At 44.3% G+C, this 12803-nt stretch overlaps 1 protein-coding gene across 3 annotated transcripts in view; it reads left to right on the forward strand.

Annotated features, from left to right (window-relative positions):
- Positions 1–12803, forward strand: part of MAP2K1 (mitogen-activated protein kinase kinase 1) — a 63700-nt gene that overhangs the window by 38934 nt on the left and 11963 nt on the right. For all 3 annotated transcript variants that reach the window (XM_050967592.1, XM_050967593.1, XM_050967594.1), the window contains one exon: positions 9943–10067. In XM_050967592.1, coding sequence (XP_050823549.1) covers positions 9943–10067 — 125 coding nt within the window. The remainder of the gene's footprint in view (positions 1–9942; positions 10068–12803) is intronic.

Raw genomic sequence — 12803 nt, forward strand, 5'->3', positions numbered from 1 at the left:
GAGCTTAAGCTTTCCTGGGCTACAGCCCACTTCATCAGATGCACAGAATTGAACATACAGTATATTTTTACACACACACACCATAAAAAGGTGGGAGTTGCCCTACCAACTCTAAGAGGCTAATTAATTAAGATGAGCAATTAGCAGGAGAAAAAAACAACTTCTGTAGTGATAATCAAACCGAGTAGTGTCTACGCAAAAGAATAAATGGATACAAATCTGACATCAGGAATCATAACATTCAACAACCAGTAGGAGAACACTTCAATCTCTCTGGTCACTCAGTAACAGACTTACAGGTGGCAATCTTGCAACAGAAAAGCTTCAGAAACAGACTCCAACAAGAAACTGCTGAACTCGAATTAATGTGCAAACTAGATACCATCAATTTAGGCTTGAATAGAGACTGGGAATGGCTGAGCCATTACACACATGGAATCTATTTCCCTGTGTTAAGTATCCTCACACCTTCTTGTCAAACTGTCTGAAATGGACCATCTTGATTATCACTACAAATTTTTTCCCCCTCCTGCTGATAATTGCTCATCTTAATTAGCCTCTTAGTTGGTAGGGCAACTCTCACCTTTTCATGTTCTCTGTAAGTGTATATGTATCTCCTTACTATATGTTCCATTCTATGCATCCGATGAAGTGAGCTGTAGCCCATGAAAGCTTATGCTCAAATAAATTTGTTAGTCTCTAAGGTGCCACAAGTACTCCTGCTCTTTTTGTGGATACAAACTAATGTGGCTGCTACTCTGAAACCTGAGCCTCCGTTCTATCACGGTTACAAACAGGTGTCACTTTTCACTCCTCTGGTGGCTGCCATATAACACACTCAATAGCAGAAGTTTTTAATTAAAACTTGATTTTAAAAAGTTCTGTTTCACAGTTAGGACATGGTGAGAATTGCATCTCTCCATGGGAGCTCTGTGAATGCTGCAAGGAGTAGAATGAGGGATTAATCCAAAACCATTATGGTTTAAAGGGAGTATTTTCATAGACATCAGTGTGCTTTGGATCAGGCCTACAATGAAGTTTTCTTTCTCAAGTTGATGTTAAAGATTTACGATCTTTCGAATGTATATCTTAAAGTGAATGCCCACGAGTTTCATTGTCCTGGTTGGTGAGCTATTGAATAGCTTTGACTGATTTTTTGGGAGTGCGTTGAGGACGCTGACTTTCTGGCTTAGCAGTGCTAGATATGAAGCATCAATCAGTCGTTGATGTGAAGGGGCTGATTCTGTCATTTATGAAGTGATCCCTGCTTTCTGATGTTTGGCTCCTCACTGGCAGTGTCACCTCATAGAAATAAAGCAGGCAGTGCTTAGAGTAGTGTAGTAGAAGAGAAGATGACACTGGCAAGGCATGGATTGAAATATACATGGGGCTAAGGTGTAGTGGCACCTTTTCCACACACCTTCCTCGTTCTCTGAATTCTAAGAATCAGTTAATTAAAAAAAGTTTGTCTCACTAGTCATTGCTTGGGTACACTTGGGTCATGTTTTTTTTAGACTAAGTGATACTGTGACGGCTGCCTGTTTGCACAACCTGAAATAATTCTGAGGTGTGAAGGCTGCCCGTTCATTGTGATGGGTGCTAACTCAGGTGCTCACTGATAATACCTTAAATGTCAACATTCCTTAAAATTTCATTCCTCATCGAAGCATGTATGGAGCAAGATCTGCCCAAATCTACTGTAACAGCCCATTTGGCCCCAGGGGTAAGTGGCTTTGGTAGATACAGCCACTCCTACCCATATACATACCCAGTAAAGGAGTAACCTAGCAGAGCCCAGCTGGGTATCTCCACCTCCGTCTCAAGAGGGAGTCAAGCTCACAAACCCAGTGGAACATCTGAGGCTCGTCAAGGGGAAGCCAAACCCAAGAAGCCCAGTGCAGGCAGAGCCCCTTCGTGTATTCAGATCCTACCGAGGGTGAGCCAATCACCAGGAGCCCAAAGAACATGCATGATTAGAGCTTGCACAGTCTGCCATGACTGGTGTCTCCGATGGGCAGAGCTTGGAAGAGTAGCACTCGATTTTCCAGACTGATCCCTGACGAGTTAAGGAGCGTTGGCTCTTTAGCTGAAGCAGGAGGATCCAGTTCAGTCCTCAGTGTATTGGCCACGTGACTTCGAGGGACCTTTTGAGACTGACTTCATGCTCCACCTCAACCCCTTCATCCTGCTTTCTAAGGCACTTGGCTGATTTTTAAAGTTAAAGTAGCTTTCTTACTCCTATTTGGAAATGGTTCCATTTCTGAGACTTCCTTGATCTCTGTCTTGAATAAAGAGCCCCTAGTTGCATATGGACCTGGAGCTGGGGTACTAAATAAAGGAGAGTCCAAGCAAACTAAACTTCTTGGGAAAACTTAGGCCATGTCTATGCTAGAAGCGCTTTGCTTACTGTTATGTTATACCAGCAAAGCGCTCCTAGTGTGGATGCACTTTGCTGCCAGTAAAAGTACAGTTTTGCTGGTATAGCTTATTTCAGTTCCCTCAAGCAAAATAAGCTATACTGGTAAAAGCACAGTCTTGCCAGTATAGCTTCATCTACACTGGGGGCTTTTGTTGGCACCGCTCTGTCATATCTCTTCGCAACCCTGACTGACGTAGCTATGCCATCAGAAGTTAGTAGTGCAGACTAGCCTAAGATCCTGTCTCACACAGCAAAAAGTGTCAGCTATTTCAAGTAGATGGTGTATATAATTAACTTGTACAATACATGCCCAAGTTCCCTTAATGGTGAGATACAAAATGGGAACTCACACTGTGGAATGAAAGTCCCCAAATGGTCCTATTTCAAATTGCAACATGTGTATTATCTCTCCAGCAAATAATCTCTGGCAACTATGCTGATATTGTAAGATTACAGCAATCAAGTGACTTTCTACAAAAATATGGCTTCACAAATGCATCTCTGCTGTCTTGGGCCAGAATCTTGTAAAAATAGTTTTTTAGTTGTTATGGTTTTGTGACCCATTCATACTTGGTCCAGAAAATAGACCCATTCAGGTTTTGATCCGAACCAAGAGAGAAAAAACATAAGAGGCAAGTTTGAATGTAAAGATTTTTAATCAAATTCCTTTGCTCCTTCACACACAGTCTCCCTTCTCTGAAACTCAAAAATGTTCAGATTCAAGCCTCTGGTTTGGGCTCAGCTGTACTAATATTTATTAATACAGAATGTGCTTTATAAATCAGATGTTCTTGTCACAGTTTTTGCAACTTTGCATTTAATTCTGTGTAGTGTGGTTGTTTTAAATGTTCCTTGCAAGCGCTGGAAAATAAAACTACTCCCCTTCCCTCCCTTGAGCTGCAGGCATGTGCTCTCTTTCTTTGAGGGAGGGGTATCTCAGTGGTTTGAACACTGGCCTGCTAAACCCAGGGTTATGAGTTCAATCCTTGAGGGGGCCATTTAGGGAACAGGGGTAAAAAAAACAGAACAAAACTGTCTGGGGATTGGTCCTGCTTTGACCAGGGGGTTGGACTAGATGATCTCTTGAGGTCGCTTCCAACCCTGATTTTCTATGATCTAAACAAAACATTCAGGATAATATCTATTCGCAGGTAAAGTGAAATACAGAATCAATGTTATGGGCCTAAGCTACATGCCTGTGTCCTTTAATTTTTCTGGACTGTGTTTCATGGATCACATTGCACCGTCGCTATCTTTTGGAGATTGGGTGGAATTAGGGTATATCTGCTTAAGAGGAATCATAGGTACTTGGAAACTGTGGGTCATATAACACACACATTGCATTACTGTAGTTGGTTGCAGCTGTTGGTCAGCATAACTGACTCTGCAGCATTGCTGGGCAGTAGAACAAAGGAATGTGATGGCAACGCTACAGAAGACAGTCTTACATTTTTTTTACAAACAAGGTGTTTTGTCATAAGATGTTAACACTAAAGTGCTCCTGAAGTCCAGAGCTAGCGTAGTTGGTCCATAACACTTTCCAGTACCTAGCAGAATGGGGCCCTGACTTCTAGGCATTACTTGAACACAAATAAATAGTAGTAATAATGCTGACTTGGAGAAGGAGAATGAAGGGGAAAGGCAAAACTTGTTGGTGACACACAATTAGTTAGATTCGTCAAAAGCAGGGCGAATGTTAAAGAGCTGCAGAGAGACCAAGTGCAACTAGGTAACTAAACAACCCGACATTGAGCACAGCTACGCTGGGAGGCTCAGCTTATACTACTCAGGCTGTGTCTACACTGCCACTTTCAGCACTAAAACTTTAGTTGTTCAGTGGTGTGAAAAAACAGCCTCCTGAGCGACAACAGTTGTAGCGCTGAAAAGTGCCAATATACACAGCACTTTGTTGCCGGGAGCCATGCTCCCAGCGATAAGGCTACCACCCCTCATTTGGGGTGGTTATTTTTGGTCTGGGAGAGCTCTCCCCGGTGATAAAGCATGTCTACACTGTAAGGTGGGCAGTGCAGACATACCCTTAGAGACACAGGTGGATCCTGAACTAGCTGTGACCTTTCAGGAAAACTATTCAGGCATCATTATGGCCGTGAAGAAGTCATTAGAGTGCATTAAGAGGAGAATGGAAAATGTTATGCCTTTAGATAGCTTAACTTTTATTTGGAATGCTGTGTTTTAGTTTGGTCCTCCTCTCTGAAAGGAGAACAGGGAAAACTTTGGAAAGAAAGAATTAAATCGAATGGACATAAGGCAGGGATGGCTGGGGAAGAGGAAAGGAGAGGCAGATAGTGTGAAGAATTTACCAGGCTAAGAGGATTAGGACTCGTTTAGGAGTAAGCGGAGGTGTGATAAAGGTACATATACTCTCCCATAATACCAGAATAAAAAGGCTCCAAATGATAAGGAAACAAATTTCTATAATGTGACTAACCCATGAAACTCCTTGTTGCAAGATATTAAGAGAAATGACATACTTTTATTGGTTTTTGTTTGTTTTTTTTTGTTTTTAAAGAAACCATCCCTAAGTGAATAAACATAGCAAATAGCACCTCCAGATCAGCCAGGATAAAATTCCAATTGCTATCAACTAATACTTTCATATCATGCACTAGATGTATTTGGGGAATTTTACATATTTTGAAGCAGCTAGCATTGGCCGGTGTCAGACACGTGATACTGGACTAAGTGGATTAGATAAGTTCCCTATGTAGAGAACTTGTGGCAAGGATGAACAAACAGATTTTTATAACTAGTCTTGGAATGATTAGATTTTTATTAGTCAATTTCACTGTATACACCCACACCCACCCACACATATTGTTAAAATTATTTCCATCAATTATAATTGAAATTTACAGCTAGGCAAAGTAAGAAGAATGCCGCTTGAGGACTTATTAGAGTCTGATTTTGGATACTCTGTATATTTTGACAGGTGATGTTAATAATAATAATAATATATGGAGATATACCTATCACATAGAAGGGACCTTGAAAGGTCATTGAGTCCAGTCCCCTGTCTTCACTAGCAGGACCAAGTGCTGTCCCTGATAGTTCCCCCTCCCCATCCCTAAATGACCCCCGCAAGGATTAAACTCACAACCCTGGGTTTAGCAGGCCAATGCTCAAGTCACTGAGCTATCCCTTCTCCCAATTTGTTTGTTTTTTAATGGTTATAAAGCTTTAACTTTTTGAATCTCATCATCTACTGTGATTGAATAATTCTTGTCTGATCTCACTAATAACTTCATTGATTTGATTTTTCAGAATTGCAGGAAAATAGAAAAAAAGCTTAAAAATCCATATTACCCATCAAAATTATATTAAAAAAATAAAACACATTTGATTTCTGATAAGCCTATTGATAACCTTTTAACCTGAATTATAGTCCGACAGTTGACAATTATCAATAGTTGTGCTATAAGGCAAATATATTTTCTTTGTCCATTCCTAGTGAATGCCTTTAATGCAGCAAGAAAATCACTTGCATGGTGGTATACAAGGTTTTTATTCTTTTACGTGACTGTGTGTGTGGCTGAGGGGTGTGTGCAGAGGATGAGGTTATAAGGAGGTTACTTCATATCCCCATAAACCCTGAAGACCCCCACTGGAAATAAGATGCATGTTTTTAGCAGTGAGGGTAATTAACCATTAGAACAATGTACCGATGAGTGTGGTGGATTATTCAACACTGAAAATGTGTAACTCAAGATTGGATATATTTTTAAAGATATGCTCTAGCTCAAACTTGAATTAACTCTGGGAAGTTCTATGGCCTGTGTTATACAGGAATTCAGACTCAATGACCACAATGGCTCCTTATGGCCTTGCTTATGAATCGCTCTATTTAGCACCCTTGTCTCCAGTGTTGTATATCCATCTTTCTGTCTTGAGAGGACTGGCTGGGAATGCTCAGCTCGGTTCCTCAGTTGTCTGGAGGGATTGATGTTAAGTGACATGCCTTTCACCTTCTCCAAGGGTTGAGTACATGGCCCCTGCAGCACACGCTGGCCTGCTCTCCTGTGCGATAGCACAGAGCCAGGGACTGATCTCCAGGGGGTTGTCCTTTCCCTCAGTGTCACAGCCAAATGCTTCCATCTGGCATGCTCGTTCCATTTGGGCAATGTAAGTTGCATTGGGAAAATACTGGCTGCAGAGAAGCCGCTTAAGAGTAACCTGTTTACAGAGGTTGTGGGATGGGAGGTGGGCAGTGGAGTTCCAAACATCATGTTCTTGTCCGAATCAGAAGCTTTAAGGAGACATTGACACTGCTCAAAGCATGGCAGGCTTTATTTCAAAGTCCAGGGTTTGCTGGGTTATTGTAAGAGCTACACTGATTATCAGAGCTGTCAGTAGAAAAACACATGCAAGTGTAAGCCTTCAGAAACAACCTGTATCCCAGGTAGTCCCCCAGCGCCAGAAGCACTGGTAGAAGTTCACTGACAACGGAATGCTGACATTTTAATTGTTTCTTTTGCCGTGAAAAGATGAAGATGGAATGTTTGTGCTGCTCAGCAAGAGCTGTCAAATGAGATGACAATAGGTTTTTTAAAATTTCGTCTGTGCCTGCATTACGTACCGCACTGGTGGGTACATGCATAAATATAGCTAATCGAAATATGGCATTCAGCATTTTTCCAGGGGCTGCTGTGGTTTATGAACGTTCACCTCTCCCAAAACAAAAACCAAAGTAAGGCTAACAAGCCTTGTGTGAAAATCCTTGGGTAGCCAGGAGTTTTTGTAACCTCTCACTGCTGGCCCCAAAGTGCTGGTCCGTGGCTGCTACTTTCTTATGACTAGGGTTATCCTGCTTCAGGTTCCCAAAAAGAGAACACTGCTGGATAGGGGGAGGGTACAGTTGAGGGTGCTGGAGGTGTGTGTGTACTGGAGAGGGGTACCTGGGGCCTCACCCCTGAGGTGGGGAGAAGTGTTGCTCCCTGTCACGGTAGTAGGACGGCTGGCACTGACTTGGGATGCAGCAACAGCCATCAATCAGACCTCCCTGTGGGCTTCTCCCCCTCCCCAGCACTGGGAGCCTGGGCTCGGGTGGGAGGGACGAGTTGGGGCGCAGAGATTGCTCTTTCTCAGCTGCAAAATCCCAGACATTGCCTCTTATTCGAAAAACCCGCCTGGATGGAGGGGGGAGAATCAAAAAAGGAGGTGATGTCCGGGAAAACCTGGACATATGGTAAGCCTGCTAATGAGTGGAATTTCAAGCTTAAAGATTTACTGCAGAGAGAGACCATGGACATGGAGGAGATCCCTCCTACCGTCAGTGGGCAGTGACCTAGCTAAGGGGGAGGAAATCTCCTTGAGGCTCCCGTTGTGTGGAATCCCCTCAGTTGTTCTGTTGTGGAGGTGGGGTTTACCCCCACCTGGAATTTGCTGCAAGTCTGGCCCTGAGCCCACGATGGACTCCAAGGATCTCTGCCTGCATTGAGGCCTGGCACCCTGCACATGCGCCTGGCAGCAAGCTCCAGGGGAGTCATACTACCAAGGACTCCCACAGGAGCTCTTCCCTCCCATTCGATGTTGCAAAAAAGGCTCCATAGTAAAGCAGTAGGTGTATTATCTTTCCAAGGTGAACTCCATGGGGCTAGGAATGGGATGCATCTCTGTGGATATCTTCTTGGGGCGCTATGATGTGGGGAAGGGGAGACTGAACTGTGAAGGCAGCTGAGCTCCTCTTCTCTGCAGGAGGCGGGAGAGTCCTGTGTGCAGCATCCCCTCCATCCTGAGATCTTGGGGCCATGCCGTATGTGGCCCCATATTAGGTCAGTGTGTGGATTTTCTGTGACTTAAAGCTAGTGCTGAGTTCTGTGTAGTTACACTGGATTGATGCTACTGTAGCTGAGCTCAAGGAGCTCTGCAAAGCATTGAAAAAGCACTTCTCAGTGTGCCTGGGCATCTTCAAGTGACCTGTTCCAAGCATCAACGCTTAGAACGAGAAACAGCAACAAGAATTTCAAAAGGCAAACAACATTTCTGGTCTGTTTCTTTTAGAAGTAAAAAATCAATTACTTCTAAAAATATACCCTCCACCTCTGTTTCCTGGTCTGTACGTCTCTCTTCAAATCAAGTGTAACCTTTTACACAGAGCTTTCCTGGTTTTGGGGTGCTGTGTTAGCATCAGCTTTCCAAGATGACCCTGCTACGGACATGTACTGCACACTGACTCCTTCGGAGATGTGTTGCAAGCTACCTGGAGTATGTTGTATATAAATTCTGAACTAAAATATGGAAGAAAATGTGCTTGGGGTGGGAGCTGCTAAAACGTGCAGCAGAAGTGTATAAAATGGAAAAGGTTATGCTTCAAGAATGCTGTGCATACTGTGTTTGCCCAGCTTGCCATGAAGCATCCAACTTCCTGAAAGCTATTTTAGGCTGTGTCTAATCTATCCATTTTAGGTATTTCCAAGGCCTCATCACCTGCTGTCTAAGTACTGTCTGCTTGCTAATGGCACAGAGTATTTTGTATCCAGTTAAAATGCAATGTATAGAAAAGAATTTGTCAGCACAGATCTTTCCCCACCTACCTCTTGAGTTGTGCTTAGATTTGAGTGAGGAGAACATAGTAACAAACAAGGAGTTACAGTCAGTGTGCTCTGGGGTCACAGATGCACAAACAGGAATTGTGAAAGTTCAGTTTCTCCCTCAGTCCAAACCAACTTATAATAACCTTTATTTAAAAAAACAAACAAACCACATTGGTGGCATTCTTTGCAAATGTGGCTGCCTGTTTCATAAACCCTGTAATTCGTTGCTAATGACTCTGGGTAAGTAGTCAATTATATTGAGAAACTTCTTATACCTACAACAAAAAGATTAAAAGAAATGCTCGCAGCACTTTAGCATGGATAAATAGTTGGTTATTAGTTGCCTAGTTACCAAAGACCTGCATTAGGTTGCTATTTAGAGAAGTAGTGCTGACTGTAAAATCTCAACCAATTTTTCTTCCATCTCAAACTAAACAAGCATTTAATTTAATGCAGTGTTTCAGTAACAGAATTGTTCTCAGCTTAAAATAGTCCATTTACATTGTCTGAGTTTATTTGCTAAAGATAAGAAATTGCTTTTTTACACACACAAATATTTTTATCAGTTTGGGATGATAGGACACATGGTTGCATTTCATTTAATGACCCGGTAAACTAAAATGTATAGATTATTAATGATTTTTTATTGAATATACTTTGGGGCAAAAAAAAAGGCCGCCAAACTGGAGTTAAGTTTGAAAGTACATATTAGCATGTCTGAGACCCGAATGTGAAAGTCCTTACAAGAATGTTGTAGACACTACAAAACGTACATTGGAAAACAGGAAATTCTGAATGAGATTTAAACTTAAACACAAAGCTGTTGTACCTTCCAGGGAGAGGAAGGGAATCAGGTAGGAAATTAAAAGGAGAACAAAGGGAAGCACATGGTTACTCCCACCTTTCATGTTACTTTGATTATCAAAGATTCCAATTGTATATATCTCTTTCATCCATTCATTTTTTTTCCAGATGTTAAACCATCCAACATTTTGGTAAACTCTAGAGGTGAAATCAAGCTTTGTGATTTTGGTGTCAGTGGACAACTGATAGACTCAATGGCAAACTCGTTCGTTGGGACGCGGTCGTACATGTCTGTAAGTACAGCTTTTTTAGCTTTGAGTTTACTATGCATTGTAGTATAGTTTTCAGTGAAATCACTGCTGCCGTCACTACGGTTATTGGCAATTATTACTCACTGCCTCCCTGAAGTATTCAAGTATCACATCAAAGTTCAAAAATGGATTTGTCGCAATGCGTGACTGATGACTTGGAGTCTTCTAACATTGCAGAAGAGATGCTGATGCATCTGCATTGCAAAATCCAATGAGCTAATGCTTTGGGGTTTTGTGTACATGCATCTCCAAAAAAACAGTGTAGAGTTTGTTCTTCTGACACAAGTCCTTTTCCCTATCCCACCCCCCAAAATTTCTCACAGTTGCTACAATTGGCAGCCTAGGCAGGATGCTGTCTACAAAGTGCTTCTACCATTGCTATCATAAGGTGAGTTAAACCAGTTACAGTAATGGGGAAAAGGTTCATGTAGACAAGGCTTAGTGCAGGGGTGAGCAAACTACGGCCTGTGGACGGCATTTGGCCCCTCAGGGCTTTGGATCCAGTCTGCAGCACCGCCAGCACCACATCCCTTTGGCCCCTGGGGGTGTGTGTGTGTGGGAAGGGGGGGGGGCAGAGGGCTCCATGCATTGCCCTTGCCTCTAGGCACTGCCCTCCGCAGCTCCCATTGGCTGGGAATAGGGAACCGTGGCCAATAGAACTTTGGGGGAGGTACCTGGAGATACAGCAAGGGCAGTGCACGCAGAGCCTCTGCCTCCCCTCCCCTCCCCTCCCCAGGGGCCACAGTGCTTCCGGGAGCGGCACAGGGACGGGGCGCATGCAGGGAGCCTGCCCTGGCCCCAATGGGCGCTGCTGCCACCCTGGAGCTGCTTGAGGTAAGTGGTGCCAGGCTGGAGCCCGAAGCCCTCCTTACTCCACCCCCCCAACTCTCTCTTCCCTGAGCTCCTTCTGTACCCTGCACCCCTGTGCACCCCAGCCCCCTGCCCTGAGCCCCTTGCCGCACTCCGCATCCCTCCTGCACCCCAGCCCCCTGCCCTGAGCCCCCTTGTACACCCTGCACCCCAACCCCTGCCCTGAGTCCCCTCCCGCACTCCGCACCCCTTCTCTGCCCTAATCTCTTGCCCTTAACCCCTTCCTTCACCTTGCACTTCCTCCCACACCCCAACCCCCGGCCCTGCATACAATTTCCCCACCCAGATGTGGCCCTGAGCCCAAAAAGTTTGCCTGCCCCAGCTTAGTGGCTAGTGTGGGACTACCTTAGTAGGTGTTCTCTTCTGAAAACTAGTATTCAGGAATAAAGTGCTATTTAAAGAAGCACAGTGTATCATGTGGCAACCAGCACGAACATGAATTGTGGATCTTTCACTCTAATGTATGATGGCATTTGTCAATTGAATGCAGATTCTATTAACTCACAAAGCTAGGGCTTTCAGAGTTTCTTCAGTAGCTATGAAATTAAGGCTGGACCTAAAAACAAAGGAGGGTGGGGGGAGGTATACTGCTCATTCTACTGAGGCCTGGTCTACACTACGCGTTTAAACTGAATTTAGCAGTGTTAAATCGATTTAACCCTGCACCTGTCCACACAATGAAGCCCTTTATATCGATACAAAGGGCTCTTTAAACCAATTTCTGTACTCCTCCCCGACGAGCGGAATAGCGCTGAAATTGGTATTGCCATGTCAGATTAGGGTTAGTGTGGCCGCAATTCGATGGTATTGGCCTCCGGGCGGTATCCCACAGTGCACCATTGTGACTGCTCTGGAAAGCAATCTGAACTTGGATGCACTGGCCAAGTAGACAGGAAAAGCCCCGCGAACTTTTGAATTTCATTTCCTATTTGTCCAGCGTGGAGCTCTGATCAGCACGGGTGGCGATGCAGTCCCAAATCCTAAAACAGCTCCAGCATGAACCGTACGGGAGATACGGATCTGATCGCTGTATAGGGAGATGAATCTGTTCTATCAGAGCTCCGTTACAGAAGACGAAATGCCAAAGCATTTGAAAAAATCTCCAGGCTATGATACAGAGGCCACAGCACAGTGCTGTGTGACAAGCGTAACGGAAAGCCAAAGAATCAAATGGACGCTCATGGAGGGAGGGAGGCGGTACTGAGGACTCCAGCTATCCCACAGTCCCCGCAGTCTCCGAAAAGCATTTGCATTCTTGGCTGAGCTCCCAATGCCTGAAGGGTCAAAAACATTTTCCCAGGTGTGTCAGGGTCTGTCGTCAATTTACACCCTTCCCCCCTCCCCCCAAAAGAAAGGGGAAAAAAATCGTTTCTCACCTTTTTTCAGTGTCACCTTATGTCTACTGCATGCTGCTGGTAGGCAAGGTACTGCAGTGCTGAACACCAGCATCCTCTTCCTGGTGGCAGATGGTGCAATATGACTGATATCAGTCTTCATCATCAGCCTGTGAGTGCTCCTGGCTGGCCTCGGTGAGATCGGCCGGGAGCGCCTGGGTAAAAATGGGAATGAGTCCCGGTCATTCTCGGCAGATGGTACAAAACGGCTGGTAACCGTCCTCATCATAGCAACTGGAGGCTGAGCTCCATCAGCCCCCCCACCCCCCTTTCATGTGTAAAGAAAAGATTCTGTACTGCCTGGACTACCATAGCCGCAGGAGGCTGCGCTCCTCTCCCTCCCCACCCTTTAATGTCCTGCCTGGACTATCATAGCAGCTGGAGGCTTCCTCCCCCTCATTTTATCTCACTAAAAAGTCAGTGTTTCTTGTTCCTGCATTCTTTTACTTCATCA

Source organism: Gopherus flavomarginatus, chromosome 9 (assembly GCF_025201925.1).
Source record: "Gopherus flavomarginatus isolate rGopFla2 chromosome 9, rGopFla2.mat.asm, whole genome shotgun sequence".
In the NCBI taxonomy this organism is placed as follows: Eukaryota; Metazoa; Chordata; order Testudines; family Testudinidae; genus Gopherus; species Gopherus flavomarginatus.